This window comes from Alligator mississippiensis, chromosome 2 (genome assembly GCF_030867095.1).
Source record: "Alligator mississippiensis isolate rAllMis1 chromosome 2, rAllMis1, whole genome shotgun sequence".
Taxonomy (NCBI): Eukaryota; Metazoa; Chordata; order Crocodylia; family Alligatoridae; genus Alligator; species Alligator mississippiensis.
Window position 1 is genome coordinate 213,452,751 of NC_081825.1, and position 21,531 is coordinate 213,474,281.

Below are 21,531 nucleotides of genomic sequence, written 5' to 3' on the forward strand. Positions count from 1 at the left end.
GACACATCACCTGTGTCCCCAACCACCCAGACATGTTGCCTGTGCTCTTACAACACATTGCTTGTGCCCTTTCTCCTCCACCCCCATAGACTTACCGGCACATGGTGCCCTGCCTCCAATTACCCTCTCCACTCCCCCAGTCCCAAGTAGCCTCTTGCAGGCTTGAACTCTGCCAGCCTACAAGGGGAAGCCCATGGTTTCTTGAGTTTTTCTCCTTTAAAAGAAAAAGCCATGATTTTCTCTTTTAAAGGTTTTCTCCATTAAAGGAGAAAATCCATGTTTTCCTGCAGCAAACAGAAAACCCAGATCCCTGTGTATAATGAGTACATGGTAAGTTTTGCTTGGCAGAATGGGGTGATCTAAAAAAATAGATTTTATAGACATTTTATAAACATTTTGCCCTAATGGTTAATTCCAGTGGAATACAAGGAACAGGAATATATCTTCTCAAAAATGTCTGAAAATGCAATAGGGTCTAGGATGGGAATTCTGAACTCTCACCAATAGTAACATCAGAGGAACTGTGAGCCTCCAAGAATCTGTTGAGATGCTGCCAGACCTTGGGAATCCAGTCAATGATCTTAACCAGTTCTGCATTTCTCATCCTGCCACTGATTTCTGTTTCAATTAGTTTTCTTCTCAAAAAACGAGCAAGAAAGCCCTTGACAGGCTCAGTGTGGTTGGCACATAGCACCCATCTAAGGCAGAAAAGAAGTTTCAGAGTTTTAACTTTTATTCTGAAGAACACTAATTTTTCATGTTAGGTCATGAATGGGTTTTGTTCTTCCTATGTAGCTGATCTGTACAATCAGAATTATCAGGTTATTTGGTTTACCACAGTTATAATTTCTTCCTTGGCAGAGGACATATTGTAATTATAAGCTCACTAGATTACACAGCCCACACTGCTGTTTGCTTTATCCATCGTTTCTCAGTCTCTGCCTGCTTCCTTTGTATATCTTCATGTTTATGTTAATCTAATTTACACTTGGAGCACAAGACTCTCATTACAAAGCCTGTAAAAGGCAACCTTAAAGAATGATATGCATTCATATTAAGAACAAAAATCATCTTCATAAGGCAGGGGTGCCAAAGATGAAGCCCAGGGTCTGATTCTGGCCTATGAAGCCCTGTCATCCAGACCTTGGTGCTACTCCTAGATTGGAGTTGACTCCCACACTAACATCCCAACCCTGCGCACAGGATCCAGGACATGGGCTGCATGTAGTGCCCACTCTGGAACCCAGGCTGAGGCACACAGTGCTTGTTCCAGCCAGTCTGGGATCACACTGAATGCTGCCCTCCCCTCCCACCCTGGCCAGGCTGGGATACATGCTACAGAGGTGCTGCCTGCAGTGTGGGCCCTGGTCCAGCCAGAATAGTCACTGTGTGGGGTGGATCTTGCATGAAGTGGGAAAGCAGAGGCATTCATGGGTGTGATCTGGTTTGTGGACCGGCCTCACACCACTCATCCAGTCTGTGCACATTAATTTGAAACCCCTGTTACAAGGTAATGCTGCATGTATCTGGTCATCTTTTATAAGAGAACAGTATTTTTTCCTTTTTAGTTTGCTAGCTTACTTGCTGAGAACATGTGCATGCAACTCATTAGTATTTCGTCTCTGGCCTCTCCATAAAACAAAAATTAGACCAGTAAACACACAGTACCTGAAATTGTGGTGAAGCTGAAGGTTAGGGGTTGAGGAGGTGGCCTGGTTCATTGTGCCAATAATGTAAGGACTATAAGAAAACATGGAACAAACCAGTAGCTGTAAGCATATTTCTAGGCAATAAGTCAAACACATTTTTAATGCATAACATTCAAATTAAGAGCTTTTAGGCCCCTATATTCAACTAAGTATCACTTGGTCCCTCTTTGCCAGTGCAGTCTGCCTGCAGGCACAAATAAACAGACCCATAATTTTGTGCTTGCACTGAACTGTGCTTGCAAAACTGAACCTTTAAAACAGAGGTGTTCACTAAAACTTTACTGTTAATTATTGAAGGGTTATTGTGTATAATTAACACATTACATCTAAATACCCTACTAACTTGTTAGCACTTATTTAAACAAAGAATGTAACCATTCTGTGCAGCTAGAATCTGTCTGCAATATCTCACAACCCAAACAATGAAACAGAATCTAATAAAGTTTATCTAGTGATCAGGATCAAGCCTCTTTGGAGTGAACTCTTTTACGGCATTGAGGTGTAGGTCCAATGTTTCATTACCATTTATGGTATTTGCAGTTCAGAAGCCCATTGAAGATCTCTCCTAGGGAGCTAACATGATGCAAGTTATCCAGAATAATGACAAGAGGCATATCCACAGCATTGTTTTCACTATTACACTGATCAGCAAGGTTGGACAAGTATTGGCGAAGTTCCTGCAAAGCACAAAGAAAACAGGAAGTTTAGTTTTCTTGATATTCCTTAGAAATCCAGAGAACAGAGTCAAAAGATGCCCCATACGGTCATTAAATTCAGTTTTAGATATGACCTGATAAAAAAAAATATATAAAGTAGTCTGCTCTATTTTGGACAATGAGCCTGTTTTTCCCAAGTGGAGTAAAACAAGTAATTTTACTTTTGTTTTTATTCAAGCTTTACTTGTGTTAGAAATTTAAAGTCACTCCACAATGTCCATTTTGAAAAGTCCAGGGGAGATGGTCTGTCTTCTTGCTCACACTTTTTGTACTGTACTGTTTAGCCATGCTGCATAGAGCTTTGAAATGTGTTTAGCATTTTACAGAAATATCAATTCCTACTGTGTAAGGTAAGTCAGGTCATTGCAGATGTAGCCTTGCACTTCAGTGGCCCTTCTTGCCATGTTTGATTATATGTTCTTCCTGCTGTGTTACTTTCTAAGTATGGCTCACACAGTGCTCCTTTGTAGAGGCAGAATTTAGATGGCTTGGATGATGGCATGGAAGAACAAAGAAGCTTCAGTAGTACTCCTACGTATCTGGGTGTGTTTAGAGTGCTCTCATCTTCTCTAAAGTGTTTATTAAATAGGATGCCCCAAATTCTATCTGTGGCCAGTGACCATGCTTCTAGCCCAGGGCATAATTTGTTCAAGGCCATCAAATTCACAGCTCACAGAACAGCTTTGTTTTCTAGAAATGTTACTGGAGGTGTGTATAAGCAAAGCTAATAGCATAAAGGTATAGACATGTCCTACTGGTTTGGGAATACCTCTGGACAGCAACAAGTGTAGATACAGTGCTGCCAGGACACCACTGATATTACTTGCAGTTGCATAACTCCTTTACTCTGAGGTTAATACTGCCCAAAGGTGCTTTAAAATGGTCTATATTTTTTCAAAATCCCAATAGCTGCCAGAAAAATCACTGGGAAGTTAGTATATATAGTTAACTTCAAATGAGAACCATTAGGTGCTCAGTACTTTTCAGAATCAGACCACTTGGGAACCTAATATTAGCTGTGAGTTTTGAGGATCAGAGCCAGGTGAGGATCAGAGCTATACGCCTGGACATCTTAAAATCACACAGCCCTTTCATATAGCACAGTAGTACTCTACCTTCCTGTGCTGCTGGCTGAATGAGTGGGATGGGGCTGGTCTGGGCCAGTCTATCATGGGGTCAGTGTGTGGGTCATCCCACAGGGGATCCATATTAGCCTGGCCTCACACACTAAATATCGCTGCAGAGCGGCTCTGCGTATTAGCACAATACTGTGCACAGGGGAGTGGTAGTAGTGTTAATTGCCGTAGCTTCCAGAGCCACTTCAGGAGCTGTGGCAATTAACAATGCCACCTCTCCCCTGGTGCCAAATTTCCAGACCTATAGGCAGCCCTGCAGGGTGGATGACAGGACCCTGATGACTGGATTTGGGCTGTGAGCTGGAGATAGAGCATCCCTGATACAGTACATTACTTATAGCATTTACACTGCTTCAAAAAACAAATGGAGTTTTTACATCTCAATAGTGAATTCTTTCTTTCAGCAAAGACAATCTCCATTTCCTTACCTTACTGGATTTATGATCCACGTTGAAAGTTGCTATAACTCCATCAGTCAGCTCCCGGCCCTCTCTAAGTACCATGTATTCAGACAGACGATTTGCTAAGTACGTTTTACCAGTGCCGCTCGGGCCAGACAAGATAATCCTTCTATGTTCCATCAAGAGAGAAACATATCGCTGTAGTATAGGTTTTGGAATCAGTGACTCAAACACCAGACAGTCCAAACTATTTTCACTGATACCTGCATCAGAACAAAATTCATCATTACGATGGAATAGCTTACAGCTGTTTAAAGTTGCTTTAAGTTTTTCTTGAATTTTCTAAATTAATCTCGCAGGACCAAAACTATCAGTTCCTCACAATTAATTCCTCACAGTTGCCATATTTCAACAGTCAGTAAGATAGAATTAGAACAACTTTGAACCACCAGAGAAACATGGCTTCTGTAAAGTAGGTTCTGGCTCCCACTCTCATTTCATAATAGCCCTAAAATGGCTCCATGAGGCTGGACCGGGCCCTGGAGAAATGTAAATACAAATTCTAGGTGCTCCACAGTAAGCAATGACATTGATAAGGAATGTATGTAATTTCAATCAGAAGCTCCTTCTACACTAGTGATTCTCAATCAGGTGCCCGGGCACCCTGTGGTGCCTTGAGATCCTTTCAAGAGTATATTTTATTAGCAAGTCATATGTCCTGACCCTCTTTGAAGTGGACCGTGGCATGACATTCTGTAATACTCTGCAGAACTGAACACTAGTGTATCTTACTAATTGCACTAAAATGTGCACTCCAAGACTAGAAAGTTGGTATTTTTGTTCTTACAATATATTCTATTGTACTTTTACCTGACCTTTATTAAACAAATTTAGTTGCAAGTTATATGTCCAAACATTAGATAAACCCAGAGATTTCACACGGGAATCCATAATGTTAAAAACATTCTGACCTATTGTGGTTTTTCTGAGTTGTTGCAACAGAAGAATGCCTCTATTCTTTTTCTGTAGTAAAAAAATGAGTGAAAATGAAGAGCTGACATTTTCTGAGGGGTGCCTTGAGTCTAGAAGGGGTATTTTGAGCTTAAGGAGGTTGAGAACCAGTGTACTACACCAATACTATCCAAAATATTTCTTATACTAGATGAAATTGTATTGAATGCAAAGAGGTTCAGTGCTGGGACATTTAGACACAGGTTGGATACTGCAGTTTTTTTGGCTCTAGCTTCCAGACTAGTCAAATGCAACCTGTGGCCCTTATGCCCTGCCTTGAACAAAGCAGTCATAAAAATGTTTACAGATTATATGTACATATACTCTGACTACTATGTGGCAGCTCCATTATATGGATTCCCACATGGAAAAGTTAATATTTACTTTGTCTATCAAGAGTTGAGAGACAACATGAATTTAATTCTGCGGTTGAGTAATTTGTTCTCAAGTTATCTCATTGTCAAGAACAGCCATAGAAAGAGAAATCCTGGGGGAAGGCAGACACTTATTTTTACTTTGCAATATGAAACAATCTATTATACATTCCCCCTGCTTTCCACAAGCATCTGAAACATTTGCAATTAATTTTTTTCTGTGCATTCTGATAAATATATCTTCAGGAATAAAATCTTTCATAGAAGAGCATTTGTGCAATGTCAGCACTTACTTTAGGCAGAATTGGCCCAAGTAAACACAATGCTTGAAAACAAATAGAAAAAAGAAACATCAGGAGATCATAGGCAGACAGAATTGTTAGCACCTGTATGATTAGCTAAAAGATCAAATGTTTGTATGCACCACTCTATATCTGGAAAGTGAATTTCTACAAATTGAATAGAATTTTTTAGTCGAAGCATGGCTCGCTCATAAAAGAGCTTCCAAAGTGCTAGTAAAGCTATTACAAATTGAATAAAGTTATATTGTAGCTTAATATGACACATTCTTAATCAATATTTTGATTTAATTTGTACTACAAGGCACTGCAGAATGTCAAACTCAAGCACATCTGAATAACCTGAAATAGCTCCACATTGGTAATTAAGTTTTCACCCTTGCTCTTTTGTCAGAATATTTTTCTTAGGGCTATTCCTATCTACATATACTGTATCACCTCTCATAAGTTTACACAGGAGAAGCATGAGGTGATTGATCTTAGACCATTGCCACTATTCAGGCACTGAAGACTCTTGCCCTGCATCCAAAACTGTAATTGTAGAGGGTTTGACATAGCTCAAAAATGGCATGTTGGTCTGCGCTAGACTCTTCTCATCTCATTTATGTTAGCTGCCAATGGCCTGAAGGGATCATTACTAAGTTGAGGATTAGTGGAGTGTAGAAAAGCACCAGCCAGGCTCCACATGGCAGCTACAGGGTGGAAGCATGTGCAGGATCTGCTAACACAGCTCAATGCCAGCAGACGGTCCCCCAGTGACAAGTTTAGAGAGCATTAGCACAGCTTTGAGCCACCAAAGCAGTAGGGCTTCCCTAATGTAGGTTCTGGCTCACACTCATTTCATAATAGCCCTAAAATGGTTCCCTGAGGCTGGACTGAGCCCTGTAAAAAAATGTAAATACAAATTCTAGGAGCTCCATAGTAAGCAATGACATTGAAGAGGAATTTGAAAGCAACACATTTCAAATACAAATTACACTAGTATTTAAGTTCACTTTTCAGCATATTCTGATATTAAGAGCTAGGTCTATATTGCAGACGTCAGTGTAGCATAGATATAGCTTTAAACCAAGTAGGTGGGGTGCCACAGTAGTCCAGCCATCCCAGTATATAGCATAATGTGAACTAATTTACCACGTCACAAAGCTAGCTCAAACATCTCTACACAACCATACAGACTTCCCCTAATGATACAGGTAGGGTCATAGTGGTTAGTATGGTACTGCTGCTTTGCAGGGCTGTGAAGGTGAAACCATCTCTCTTCTTTTTATGACAGGCCTGTTCAGCACTTTATCTGAGATGTTTTCTCTTGCTTAATGGTGCTTTCAGTTGATTAAGATAGTAGCGCTGTCAGTCTATAAAAAAAAACTGTCCAACCATCCTCTTCATTTGAAAGGAGGCAGGCTTCAGCTCAGGTCTGAAGTATGGCAAGAAGGAAGGAATGGGGAAGCCTTTAAGTTGCCTAAAAAACTATCAAAGATCTTCTTCCAAAGTAATAGAAAAGAAATGAAGTTCTTGATGCCATGACAGTTGGGATCTTTCCTTGCCTCCGCCTTAACCCCAGGAAGGATTCTTAGCAAATAACCAATGTTGCCTGTCTTCTCTTTGTACTGAGGATATAAATACTTCACAGGCCGAGAGTCCTATACTGAACAGTAACCTAACTCCACAAACATTCCCACTGAAGTCAATGGGGCCAATTGTGTAGCATGTTTTAAGCAACGCGAGTCACAGTATCAGACTCTGGCCCAGAGTATTTTTAGGTCCCTGGAATGAAAATTGTTGTAAGTACAATTATCATCAGCATCATTACATGAGTAAGAAAAGCTTCTGAATTTGGGCACAGTCCAATGTACTATTGCTCTTCAGTGTCCCATGTTTACTTTAACACATGTAACCGTAGGATGGGTTAGAGACAGGAAAAAGAAATACAGGAGAGCTTCTCTGTTTCTCCAAATTCCCTGACGCCAAAGAAAACTGTCATCAGTGTAATAGCTGAGAATCACAACAGAGGGATAAAGAATAATTACCTTTGATAGCAACTGAGATGGTGTTGTTTTCCCCAACCAGATAGCCACAGGGCAGCAGCTCGGGTGTCTCTGCACTATTTGTGCGTTTGATTTCTCCAATGCTGTAGCCCAGAACACTGTCTGAATTCAGCCCTAGCTGACTTGCTGGATCTACATGGATGATATATTCCTGAAGTAAAAATAAACAAAAACAAAATCTACTTGATCCAAGATTTATAAATCACAACAGTAATAATTTTTCACCATTACCTAAATAAAGTCTCACAACATCCCTATGAAATAGGCAGCTAAATATTATCTACATTACTAATGAGGAAACTGAGGTAGGAAGTGACTTGTCCTAAGTCACACATCAAGTCTGGATTACAACCAAGATTAAAACTCAGTGCTCCCACACTCACTTTCAGACCAATATGCAAGTGTGAGCCAGCCTCCATAAAGCTCTATAGAGCATTCTATTCAGATATACTACTATCTCTAGATGAAGACCCTTCCACTTAGCAACCAGCAAACTAATCACTGAGGCAGTGTGTAGACGACATGAGAGGCATGTTTGCATGACACTTTAAAGCAGGCTAAATGCTTTTGCACCACTTCAATGGTGTTGATACGCATGCCTTGTCTGCATATCGCGCATTAATTCCAGCCACTGTAGGAAATTTGGCGGGGTAATGCGCTTTAAATGACTTGGGGCGCAGCAAACTAAAACTTCTTCAGGGAGTTTTAGTTTGCTGCCCCTGCAGCCACGGAGCAAAGCACCAGGCTCCATGCAGCTCCACGGCTCTACAGGAAGCCCTGCAGGCAGCCTGGCAACAGCATGGGAAAGCAGCTCCGCCCAAGAAAAGCAGCGAGCCTGATCTTTTTTCCCCCCTCCCCTTGGAGCCTGCCTGCCTGAGCTGCATGGAGGTCTGGTGCTTCCCTCCCCAGCTGCACTGCCCCTCCCCCCCCAAACCAGCCAAGGTGGGTGCCTGTGGGGACTGGTGCCGCGGGGGGGGGGGGAGAGAGAGGGGGCACCACTGCCGTGGAGGGACCACCCCCCAGCCCAGGGCCTCATCTGCCTACCAGCAGCTCGCCCTCCCCTCCCCGCCAGAGAGGCATGTAAGTCTGTGGGGTGTGTGCACAAAACGGGGGTTTAATCAGCCCTAAATTGAAGTGGTGTTTTTTAAAACTGCTTCAATTTAGGGCCCGTTTCATCTACACATGCCCTGACTGTCTTTGCCTTGGGATAAAATGTGGTCTTCTTTGATTACACAAGACAATGCTGGGTAGAAAGATTCAAATGTTCAGTAAACTCTTTATTTACCTTAAACAAGCGTCTAACCACCCCATCCAACACATCCCATTTTGTCTTGCCACTGACTCCAATGCAACCAATGAGGAAGGTACGGGATCTGGAATCCTAATTACAAACAAACATATCAACATTAAAAGAAAGCTAAATCATGCATTAGTCTGGCCTGTGGACATTATCTATTTATTTAGGAATCCTGGTACATGCCTATGTTACACCAGAAGGTAAACTCTGAGTTATCCAGCCTCTTGTTCTGTCCTCCTCAATACATTTTGCAATCATAAAGACAGTTAAACTCCTAAATATTACTAAAAAGTACTCAAAATTCAAACCATAAAGGATTTTAAATACAAGGAAGTACAGGTCAGCAAAAACAGACAAAGACCTTAAAAGAACCAAAGCCAGTATAATCAGGACGTAAGTGACATATTTATTTTCTCTGTCACTTCAATATCAAGTATGTTCAGTTTGAATATGACAATTTTTCTCTACTCGTTTCAAACAACTCCATCTGGGATCTGAAATCAAAAGAGGTAATAAATCACAGTACACTCTAAGAATTTAGCTGGCAATTCTCTTCATGACATCCAAGGCAGAACGGAAAGAACAGAATCCAATTTGTTATTCCATAGCTGCATCGGATGTTCATTGCTAACTGAAGAAAAACTAGTTTCTGTCACTATAGACAGCAGGCTTAACTCCAAAACACATAAGAGGATGCCACTTTACACAGATACTTTTCTAGTCAGATATAATTGAATATATCTATTATTAATATATAGATATAGCTGTAGATATATTCTGAGTAAATTATTTTTACTAAGACAATTCAATGCACAACTAGTATATAACTGAAAACAGATCTACTGACCCAATTTAATTTCCAGTTATTTGATAAATTTTCCAGTTCTATTGCAATTGTGGATGATCGTTTTTTCTGCCTTCCTTTAATATGTATATATATGAATGATATGAACTGTTCCTCTAACAAGTGCTTATTAAAGAACAAATATTCATAATTATCTGGCAAAATGGGTGCTTGATGAAGGTTTACTAGATTAATGCATGCATTACAAATGTATTATGTGGACTATGATGGACAGTACTTGCAATGTGTTTGCACATCCAGGACTCTTTAAAACTGTTGCTTTAAGTAGTTTAATGTGAACAAGGCGCATCTGAGGGACTAGTGAAGTTGGCAGAGCATAGGTTCAAAATATGACTCTGTTATACATTTTAGAAGTTTGGGCTGGATTGACAAATTGGGGAACTCCTGACACTGGATCCATAGGTTCTGCTGGGCGACTGGTGTCTCTGTTGCTTCCTTGGACCCAATCTAGATTTTGGACCATTTCTCACTTAAATTTTAATTCTCTTTAAAAATAGAACAACAAAGACTTTGGGGGCTTTTTGTTAATTTTCACCAGGATTTATCATTAACATATCTTCTTTCCTCAAGGTTGGGGTATCTGTTTAAGTTTCAGATATCTGCCAAGAATTCATAGCCTCAGTTTCAGAGATGCTTAACAAACCTAGACTGCATTGGGCCTACTAAGCTACTGGTGCCTTCTTCTGATTAGTATTTCCACTGTTGCTGTCATTGCTTTCGCTCCACTTCACTTAGTGAAGATGCAGAAACAGAAAGACAGAAAAACTATTGCAGACCAACCCAAAGGCCTTTTACTGGGGCTGTAGATGCTCAACAGCTCTAAACACAGAGCCACAATTCTTACTGTGCTGTATTTCAGTGGACTGCCATATTATTCTGAGAACTAGAAAACTCCTTGGAAAACTTAAATGTGTTTTGCAAACAAATACAGTACATGCAAAACAGATTGCATTGGAATAAAGATTAAATCCCAAGCCAGCTATGTTTCATGGCTGAGAAAGGGTACAGAAGTACACAACTCACCTCTTTCCATTTCATTTCATCCTGAAAGTTGACAACTATTTTAACATGCCTGCCTCCTTCTTTTCGGACAGAGCCATCACCAGGGTCATCTAACAGCATGTCTATGAATAGAAAACATCAGCAGACTCCTAGTTATATACTGACAGCAACAAAGGGCATATTCAAAGAGACAAAACTTGAGAAGTTTACTGGCTTTCTTATAACAACCGAAGGTATTTCTTAAAAAGGGAAGGTCACTGAAAATTATTACTCTCAGTTACCCTATATTTTCTTTCCTACAAAAATATCCCTTTGGCAAATGGATGTAGTTAAATAGCTTTTGAACACAATTCTGTGCAGCTGAGGTCATAATTGGAAAGCTAACTTCTCGGGTGTAACAGAACTATGACACCAGTAGACAAGTTTGTACTAGCTGCTGAAGTATATTCACACCTTAGCCATTAACAATCCTTACCCTTTTATTCTTTACGGAGAACCAAACTGAATATTCCAAGTACAGGATAAAACCTGGCCACTGCCTTCCTAGTTATACTCACCGAGACTGGTAGACTCTGTGAGGTTCAAGCTGTGCTGAGAGAGACCCACTGAGTGTCTTGGAGAGGATGAAATGGAAACCTGAGACTGAGCCCTGCTACAGCTACCATGGTTTTCAGACTTCAACCGATCATTTTCTGCTTTTAACTTTTCAATCTCACTCTGGAAAAGAAAAGCCAATTGTTAGGAGGCACAAGGAAAGCATAAGATTTCTTACTTCCACTGTGGGTGGGTGAAGTATAATCTCTAGAAACTAACAGTTAGTTTTTAAGAAGAAACCTCAAGTAGTTTAATAAGATGCAATTCAAAATTATTTTTTTTAAAACACAGCTTCCAATCAAACCATAAAAACCCTTTAGAATATTATAATGCTTCTGGACCCTGGAATTTCCCAATGTTCAGTGCAAGCTATGCCGAAGTGGATCCAGGAATGTAGGGTTCCTACATATGTTTAAGGTCTGCACTCTAACTCATGACACTTTACACAAAGTGCCACAGAAATGGATCAAAAGGTGGAAACTGTAATGACAGAGGAGGCAAAATATGTTTATCGACAATGCATGATGTTTGGCAGAATACCAGGGCTAACATGAATATGTTGGTGAAAAGTTTCATGGGACCTCCTTTGAGCATGAGACAAAGGACTCTGAGGTTACACAGCTGATCTTCTAACACAAGGCTGTCCAACTTCTGGGTAGCTAGGGGCCACACAAGACATGGACTGCAGTGCCAAGGGCTGCACAAGATGCGGACTGCCATCCCAGGGTGCTGCTGGATACACAGGTGGCCCCTCCTTGTGGAATTCCCCCCACATACAGGCATCCCAACTCCCCCTGCTGCAACTCGCACCTACAGTGAAGGCATCCCAGCTCCTTTGTCATGAGCAGCCTGACCCCTTCTCCCTCCATGCAGGCAACACAGGCACTCTAGCCACCTGTCATGCTCACAGCCTGAGCACCCGAGCCTCCACACCCTGCACTGCCCCACCCCCAGAAGCAGGGGCAGGAAGTATAAGCTGGAAGAGGGTGTGGAAACCCAAAGAACCCAGTTGCCATGGCAGAAGCAATAGCGGTGGGGGGGGCAATGGTGGCAAGGTGGGAACCCATGGGCCATATGCTAAATTTGAAGGGCACTTGCTGCCCCTGGGCTGCCAGTTGGACAACACTACTTTAACGGATAAAAGAAAATTGTAGCATATTTGTTAGACTGTTTCTTCCCACCTGCATCCTGTTCATTGCCTCCCGAAGCTGGTCTAGCTGGTGGGCAGAGCTAAGAGCCTCCAGACGAATATCAGTCAGTTTCATCTCTTTGTCTCTCAGCTCATTGCGTAACTGCATGACTGTTTCAGCCTCGCTGTCGGTGCATTCAGAAATACTGCAGAAGGTTTTAAATCAGGCAGTTAACAAGATAGATTGGGAACAATACTTTGAAATGCTGTTTCTGAGCATTTAGTTAACAAAGTGAAAACAACTTTCTTCATTGCACTGAGACAAACCTGGTGGGATATTTTGGGGGACGGACCTCATATTTTACTTTCAACCTCAATGACAAGATAAATAGAGCATGACAAAGAACATGAAATACCACTAACAGTCTCTATCAGCAAAGATGCTGTTTGAGGATAAGACAATCAGCATATGGCATTAAATGCTGGCTGTTATGCTATCATTGGATAGCATTAATATTTTTTTCTAAGGAATCATCAACTAAGAAATCTTTTAAACATGGGAAATATAAATAAAGTAAGGAGATACTGACAGTAGCAACAGTAACTTGGAGACTGATGAGTTTGCAGAAAGATTTAAAGTTCACCAGGTGTTCACAGCTGGGTTTCCCTAAATGATTCTTGAGGGCATTGGAATGCTGTACCTATTCAGGCACAATAAATTCCTGTTTGCTTTTATCCACTCATGTTTAAAAAAAATTTTGGTGGCATTTTAATTCCCTTCCCTGACTAAAAATGAATCTGGCTATAAAACCTTTCAGCACATAAGTATGACACTACAACCCACACTGGCATTTTCTGAAATACTGTCACACTGTCTGTACTCTGTTATCTCTGCTTTCCAGTCTGTCTGAACCACTACCATGTGTAAAGCTATTAAGCGTATTTCAACTTATATAAGAATGTTTATGTATTATAATCAGCAGCAGTTCCAGTTTAAACTTCTCTGAATCCATAAGTTAACAAGAGAGGTTTTCTCCACCATCAGAAAGCAAATAAGCCAAAATCCATAAACTTTAGCATTCCCCAAATGCAGATGAAGATTTTGATTTTTTTCCTCAGTTCTTTTGTAGCCTGTTGGTTCTTCAGAAACTTTTCCAGACAGAATATTTTGATTGATTGCAGACAGCATCATATATATATATAATCAATCAAAATATTCTGTCTGGAAAAGTGTGTATATATATATATATATATATATATATATATATATATAATGTATTTCTAATTTTAGAATAACTCTGGCTCTTTTACAACACTGGAGGGTGCAATGATTTGAAAATAATTAAAATAGGGCTAATAGATGGGAGACCCATGAATCTTACAATGGAGGACAGTTCTTTATTTTCTGCTATCAAAATTTCAGAGTGAGATTCCAAAGGATCTTAGAAGCTTAGAAGAAAGTGATTCATAGAAAACCTACCTAATTGCCCAGGCACCAGTCTCTCCACTCACATGCCTATATTTTCATCAGAAAACTTACTTGCCAAAAGTTCAGCTATTGTGCATGTCAAGAGGTGGCACCATCTGGCTAGGCATCCATCTCCCACCTAAAGCTATTTGGAATTCACAGCCTAGGTGTTCCTAAGTATATCACTGGGGGAGACCAAACCTGGGGCAATGCTTAGGTCAAGTCTCATACCAACATACAGGATAGTTTAACAGTCAGCACCCTTTCCAAGGAAGTGGGATATCTGAATTCTAGGTCCTACTCTGCCAAAAAGGGCTCAAACTCATCTTCTGGGAAAGAAGGCAGCCAAGAGCACAGAAAGAAGTGCTTGTGGGTCCAGAAGGAAAACAAGCAAGACTGTATCCCAGTCCTGGATTTCATTGCTATTTCTGCATTTCATCTAATGGCTTGTCAATGCAAAATGTATAAAAAGCGCTGACCACAGGTGCCCTCATCACTGGACATAAGCATCCAGCTCCTCTTCCTGGCTCATTCTCTCTCTGGATCCATGAATTTTGCACTTCTTTCTGCACAGGAGCTTAGCTTCAACAAGAGGGATAGGAGAAGTCCTATTCACCCTTGCTCTATATGCTCTTGATTAGGACATTCCCCAAAGAGAGGAAATGCAAGTTTGGACACCTTCAGAACCTATGTCTCCCATCTTCTGGGCAAGTGCTCCAACAAGGAGACTATTATGTAAGAAGCCACCATCACTGTACATAAAAGGACAACTTAGTCTAAGTATGGGTTTGTAACAGACCACAGGGTGCGCACTGTTACTCATAGGGGCATGAGCAGCAGTAAATCCAGCCTGCAGCCGGTTACAAACCCAAATAGGTCCAATTGCCTGACTGGGAACAGGGTCCAGATGTTCCCTATAAGAATAGGGCTCTCAGCAGCAAGGCCAGCAGTCTGCTTCTAGCAGCCAGGAGAACACTACCTGGCTGGAGCTGCTGCTCATGATATCTTGGAGGTAAGGGTAGGAGCTATTATGATAGCAGGAGGCTCCTGATCCTGGGGCATGACCTAAAACTACATCCTGCTGGAGTTGGTGTGGTGGGACTGCCGGTGGTGGGGTAGTCTCCAGGATATGCCACACCTGGGGCCTCCCTGGTGAAGGGTGAGTATGGGGCGCCAGAAGGCTTCAGCCCCTGTTGCCTTGAGGGTGACCCCATGTAGGGGAAAGGCTAAGGGAGCACACCCTGAAGAACCAAGCAAGGGCCCCAGCTCGCTGTGAGCTCTGAGGTGGGGTCCCGGCCAGGTGAGGTGGGGGCCTGGCCCTGCCACTATCCTTCATGCCATGTGGTCCAAGACCTGGCCCTGCATGAGGCCACCACCCACTGGGGTAGCCATGGCCCCTGGACGCATGGGAGAACATCCAGGGGCTGGAGTGCTAGACACCTGCCCCAGGGCTCTGTCCCCTAGCCACTCCATGGCCAATCACTCTGGGCATGAAGAGCCAAAATATTGTAAATAATTTTCAATATGTATATAGTTTGTCTCTTGTAAGTGGGTTTTTCATTGTTGGTGGATGGGAAGGGTGATGGAGGGGTACTGTTTGTTGAGGGGGGAGGGATGGGGGTTGCGAAGGCAATAAAGTTCTTTTTGTTTCACCCATATGTGTGTCCTGAGAGTGGTGCTAGAGGTGGGCAAGGGGTAGGGGGTATATGGGCGGCAGCGGAGCCAGGCTGGAGTGGGGAGTGCAGGAGAAGGGGGTCAGGCAGGGGTTCCCACAGGCAGATACATGGCTCTCCTGTGGCCTGGGCAGGGGGGCCTGCTGAGGCCAGCACCATGGCCAGCAGCAGTGCAGGGTGCTGGTCATTGCCGGCAGGGGCTGGGCTGGAGCAGTGGAATGCTGAGTGCTGCTGGCAGAGGCCAGGGCAGCCCTGGCATGGGGAGGCAGGATGGGCAAGAAGGGAGCTGATGCACACTGCTCCTACACTGGGCATGTGGCTCCTGTGCAGGGAAGGGGCTGACCATGGATCAGAGCTTCCAATATGGCTGTCAAGTGCTGGCAGCTGGCTCTGGCTCCAGCATGGCTGCCAAGTTCTGGCAGGCATGTGGCCATAGCTCCCCCCAGTGGTCACAGGGATGCATGGCAGGGCTGCCAAGAGCACTAACTTTAGTCCCAAATCCTGCACGTGTAGACACCTGCCAAACATCACTTAATGCGCATTACATTTAGTCACGCTTATTTGCACGTGTAGACGAGCCCTTAGTTTCACATAACTACAGCCTAAAAACAGGAGAGATGCTGGATTTCAGCTATACTCTGCACTTTGGCATTTCCTACCGGCTGGCTTGCATAGTGTGCTGAATGCCTATCCTTTCCTATTTAACATACGGGCAACTTAGGCCATGAACTGGTACACATCTGAAGCATTCCAAATTCTGCTCCAGACTGGAGTGCTTCAGATTCAAAATGCTTCAGTGCTTTACAGACATGTGGACCCCCTGAAGGAGCACTTCAAAATCACTACAAGGGCAGTGGCAGTGCTCTTCAGCCAGTGGTCGTGAAATGGGGGTGCCTAGTATTCTGGCACCCCACAGTGCTACACTCCTCCTGTCTCAGGGAATGACACAGACAGCCAATAAATGCTCTTCTGTGTGCTCTACTGTCCTTGAGGACTTCCAGAGACCAGACTGACACGCATGCAAGGAATCCTTCCCTTCATTCTCCCTAGAGGAAGCCGGTGTGGAGCAGGGCACTATGGGATACTAGAAGGCCAGTGAAATGTATGGACATTCAGGAAACATAAAAGGGATGTTCCTTATTTTTTTAGGAATATTTTTGAAGCACTTCTTCAGTCATGCATATCTGTCCACTAACTCTTTGGAGCACTTCAGAACACCACTTCCCTCCAGGGACTTAGGCACCTTTAACTTGGATTTGCAAATTCCACTTCTGCAGCTAGTGCCTAGCTTCAAGATTCCCATTTTATAAATGGATAAATTAGGACAGGGAGAAACTCAGGATTTGACTGAGATCACCTAAAGAGTCAAGTGGCAAAGTGGAAACCTGAAAATAAAAGGCCTGACACTCTCGGAGTCTTTTTTCTTTTTAAGCTTACAATCTTCACTCAAACCAAAACACATTCATTTGCTGTTTGAGTTTGGGGTAAAATTCTGGCCATCGTAAGCAGAAGTAGTTCAATCACTCTTAATCAAACTTGTCACTGACACTTAGCAGAACATGTGCTGCTTTTACCCAACAAAAAAACCAAAATCCCAGATGTCAGCTATATGCCAGATTCACTGTTAGCAGAAGCAGGAGATTCAATTACTTCTGCTGCCCAAGATCACCTTGGTTGCAATTACTTCCCTTACACAATATAAGCTGTTGAGAGATTGCCCCCGTAAACTGTTGATTTACATTACACTAGAGAAGTAGTGTCTTTGTTTCACAGAGTAACGTAGCACTGCACTGGAATTCAGGATACAGAACTACAATTCCCAGCTCTACTACAAACATTCCCTCTAAACACAGTAAAATTGTTTAGTTGCTCTATGTCCATATTTCCTGGCTATACCATGGGGATAATAGGAATTTTAATAATAAAGTCTTTCTGCCATCTTTTGTCTATCTTATTTATTTAAAGTGCAATATCTCCAAGGCAGGAATCAGATAAAATTCTGGTTCCCAAGTCAGCATTTTGGCTATTTAAAGACATGGAAAAAAACCCAAAATGATGCTTCAGTTTAAATTCGGTGAGCCCCCGCACCAAGCACAGCGCGTGCCCAGAAGAGGCACTGCGTTAGATGGACTCAGCTCTCCCAACATCTATACAGATCTGGTGCTTCAGTGGGGCTTTTCAGTGCTTTTATCTAATAGCTGATTAAAACAGCCATTAGATAAAGGACCAACAAGGCCTGCTGAAGCACCTGATCTATATAGACGTTGCAGAGCTGGGTCAAACTAATGCACTGCCTCTTCTGGTAAAATGCTAGGGGGGTGGAGGGGAGATGTTCATGTCTGCCAGCACCCTTTGAAACTGACTTCAACTGAGAAAGGATTTCATCCAGTACAGCATCCTACTTATATCTATGCACAGCATCTAGCAATATAAGCCCCACTAAGGGGGTAAATAAATACACATATAAAATATGGAATCCCTCATTTTGCATGAGCATTTCTCTATCAGTGTTGCACTGTCCTTAAAATACCTTTCTAGGGCAAAATACATTCCCAAATCAATCAATACTTTTAAAAATAGACATTTCACTTACAGAGAATTTGAATGAGAAGCTCTCAACAATGGTGTAGAAACAGCTGAGTTGTTGTGCAGTAGCTTTGGTGATGAAGGTAAGGAAGAATCAGTCATCTCCTCAATGTCTGAATGAGAAGATGCTGACTTGGGTGATTTCTTTTTACCAAAAGCTTGCTTGAAGGAACTGCGTAACTGGAACAAGACCATAACAGTAGAGACACTGTTGAGAATTTATCTGAGCAACAAATTAAGCCACCAAGTAAAGACTCTAACATGCACATCTTTCCAATAAAGTGGCAACAGGTATGTAACATTTTTGAGGGGCTGAAAGGAGGAAGATTAACAATAAAATCCTGTTTTCCTTAGCCATTCTATAAGATTAAGAAGTGAATCTACAATAAGGCCTCGAAAGGACTGGATGTTGATGTCTCCTGGTTCTAGACTGTCTCTCTCATTACAACTAAAAAACTGTGTTCAGCAGAAGAAACTTTTTAGAACAGTGTTACAACAACTTCAAGTTATAACATAACATGGCTGAGACAAGGTTACCAATGCTGAGAGGGTTAGTCATGTAAATGGATGGGTTAGCTTTGTATTTTATAGTTTAAAGTAGGTCTTCCTTACCTCATTGACCTGCCAGAAGAAGCGCAAGCAAAGGGGAAGGGGGAAGGAAAAAAGACAAATTTTAACAGATAAAGCCAGTGATGGGGAAAGCTTTGGATTTTTAAGACAAACATGACCAATAAATCACAAGCACACAACAAATGATTTTAAACAGGAATCAAAAAGCATTTGAAACTATTTCCTAAAATGTATCTTTCAAGCAACAAATGGCAGTTTTTACAGCACATGAACAATGCCATATAGATCAGTCTCTAAACTACCTAAATCACACTTTTTTGCTTTGGTTATAAATTCCTCACTATTTTTTGAGACACTGGTAAATTGTGCCTTCCTTGTATGGTCAGTTCAACAGGGGACATACTCAGCCTTTTCAACCTACGTGCAACTAAAAAGTACTTTCAATAGCATTCCTCGCTTTATGAAACAAATGAAAAAAACAGGTGTATTGTGGCTAACATAATTTCTCCCTGAAATCCCATTTCAGAATATTACAGCAGCAGAATATATATGTTTAAAAGGATGGTAAACAAGAACTGATGTTGAGTGTTAAATTCTGCCAAATTTTCAGTGGCAACAAGTATCTTTAAAGTATTTTCATTTTAGCCTGAATAGACAGGTAATAATGTTTCCATATGTAATGAGAGGCCCTGAATTTAGAACAGATCAAAAGCTATTTGTGAAATAAAAAATACTACATTCACCAAATTCAGCTGAACTCCACTTAATAAAGAAACATCTAACATTTTATACCCGTTCTCCACTCTCAAGACTCTCCACTCTTTACATGTGCTCATTTGCTGAATGAAAATTTGCTCATTTGCTGTTTCTTTCAAATTCATTAAAACCTTGTGCATTTCTCCTTTTCACAATAACAAAGTTTTCTAAACTACTTTTAAGAAAAATGGCATGATGAATGAGAGGTGTAGACTGATTTTAAGATGAGACCTTCTAGACTATGATAACATAAACTAATTACTAACGCAAGACTGAAAGAGAGATAGCAACATATTTGGCTGAATTAGGCCTTACTAATTATATAGGATTAAACTGGTTTAAGTGAAAAGGATTCATCAACAGTTTACAAGGAGGAAAGAAATTAAAATCCACCTTGCCAATAGAGTGCCCCAACAATTAAAATGCTGCAAAGCATTGTGGGGAAGCCATTGTTTTCATTCAGACAAGGGGGGCGGGGGGAAGCTGGGAAAGGGGGTAAGGAGATAGTGTTGCTATAAAGAAGGAATTCAAATATCAAAAGTTTGAAACCACTGAATAGAAGAACCATTAAACTGAAATTCTGTTCAAATGGATTCTTGTATTTTAATGACACAAAGGCAGTTTCACATATAAGCTGAACAGGATCACTTGTAATTACAGAATAAACTTTCACAAGAACCAACTATAGCATTTTGTAGTAGCATAGTTATATTTTTATGCAGTTGCTGAACTAACAATTAAGGGTGATTTAAATTCACTGGAAAGGAGAGCGTGGATTGTTTCACTGCCTATATGATAGGAACTAAGGATTTTGGCCCGAACTACAATAAACCTAATGTTACTATGATAACAATGGACTAATTAAAACTGAGTTCTTATGTACCTTTCCTTCAGTACATGGTACCTTGAATACAATACATAATGAGCAAGATAAAGAAATGTGAAGTGAAAAATGAGTATTTTGAAAACTTTTATTACTATTACGATAAAGACTATTATAATGAAATCCTAAAAACTGCTGTTTTTATTTTAAAATTCCATGATGCTATTCAGAGCAGAGCCTATGGTAAAATGAAAAGTGTTGTCTATGTACTTAAAAAAGAAAGTGCTAAGAGCATCAAAAGACTTAACATTCCCTCATTGTGCATTTACTTTATTTAAATGACATCCTGTACTTAGAATCTTCCCTAGACAACACGTCTTCACCAGGATTTGTCTTTTAGAGTTGTTGGCACTGTGGGCTTTATGATTTAGTCAGCGAAGGTAAAATTCATCCTGCAGATAGCTGTAGTGTAACATGGGGCGTGCAAGCAGGGCACATGCCCTAGGAGCCGCCTAAGGGGAGGGGCACCAGAAGGAGCAGTGGGGATACCTCACCTTAGGGGTACTGCTTGCCTCTGCTTCTGCTGCCTGCCTGTCACTCTGCAAGCCTCTGTGCAAGAACAGGCAATGTGTATCACAAAGTGCAAGAAATTCTGGGAATCATCGTTTTGTAGAACAGAAGTGGAGTTCGCTACCTCTGGAGGGAGAACTGACCCCTATTTTTTGTTACTGAATTCAGCATTTTTTCTGCCCTCTAGATGTGGACTTTGGCAGCAAAAACATGTGGTGAAAGTTTCCCCTGGCAGCAGCAAAGTCCACTGCCAGTCTAGAGAACTGTGATTCCCAGAATGTCTTGCACTCCATGAGACTTCTTGGCTCTCTGCTCTCCCTGGTTCATGTACCTGCAGTCAAAAAGGTGGGGGGAGAATACGTAGAATTTGTGTTACTTAAGACTCATTTATGTCTTCAAAACTGAGTTTGGACAGGACACAAGTGGTATATATCCTTGTGCTGACCTGTGGATCACGCTACACGTGTCCACAAGATAAATTTACATTTATACCATGTAATCTAT

General features: G+C 41.5%; 1 protein-coding gene across 3 annotated transcripts in view; it reads right to left on the reverse strand.

The window, feature by feature from the left end:
- NAV2 (neuron navigator 2) overlaps positions 1–21,531 on the reverse strand; it is a 417,342-nt gene that overhangs the window by 15,379 nt on the left and 380,432 nt on the right. For all 3 annotated transcript variants that reach the window (XM_059722729.1, XM_059722730.1, XM_059722731.1), the window contains 10 exons: positions 18,316–18,488; positions 12,634–12,787; positions 11,416–11,575; positions 10,880–10,980; positions 8,980–9,075; positions 7,677–7,845; positions 3,990–4,225; positions 2,232–2,386; positions 1,669–1,740; positions 502–698 (listed from right to left, as the gene is read on the reverse strand). In XM_059722729.1, the coding sequence (XP_059578712.1) occupies positions 502–698; positions 1,669–1,740; positions 2,232–2,386; positions 3,990–4,225; positions 7,677–7,845; positions 8,980–9,075; positions 10,880–10,980; positions 11,416–11,575; positions 12,634–12,787; positions 18,316–18,488 (1,513 nt within the window). The remainder of the gene's footprint in view (positions 1–501; positions 699–1,668; positions 1,741–2,231; positions 2,387–3,989; positions 4,226–7,676; positions 7,846–8,979; positions 9,076–10,879; positions 10,981–11,415; positions 11,576–12,633; positions 12,788–18,315; positions 18,489–21,531) is intronic.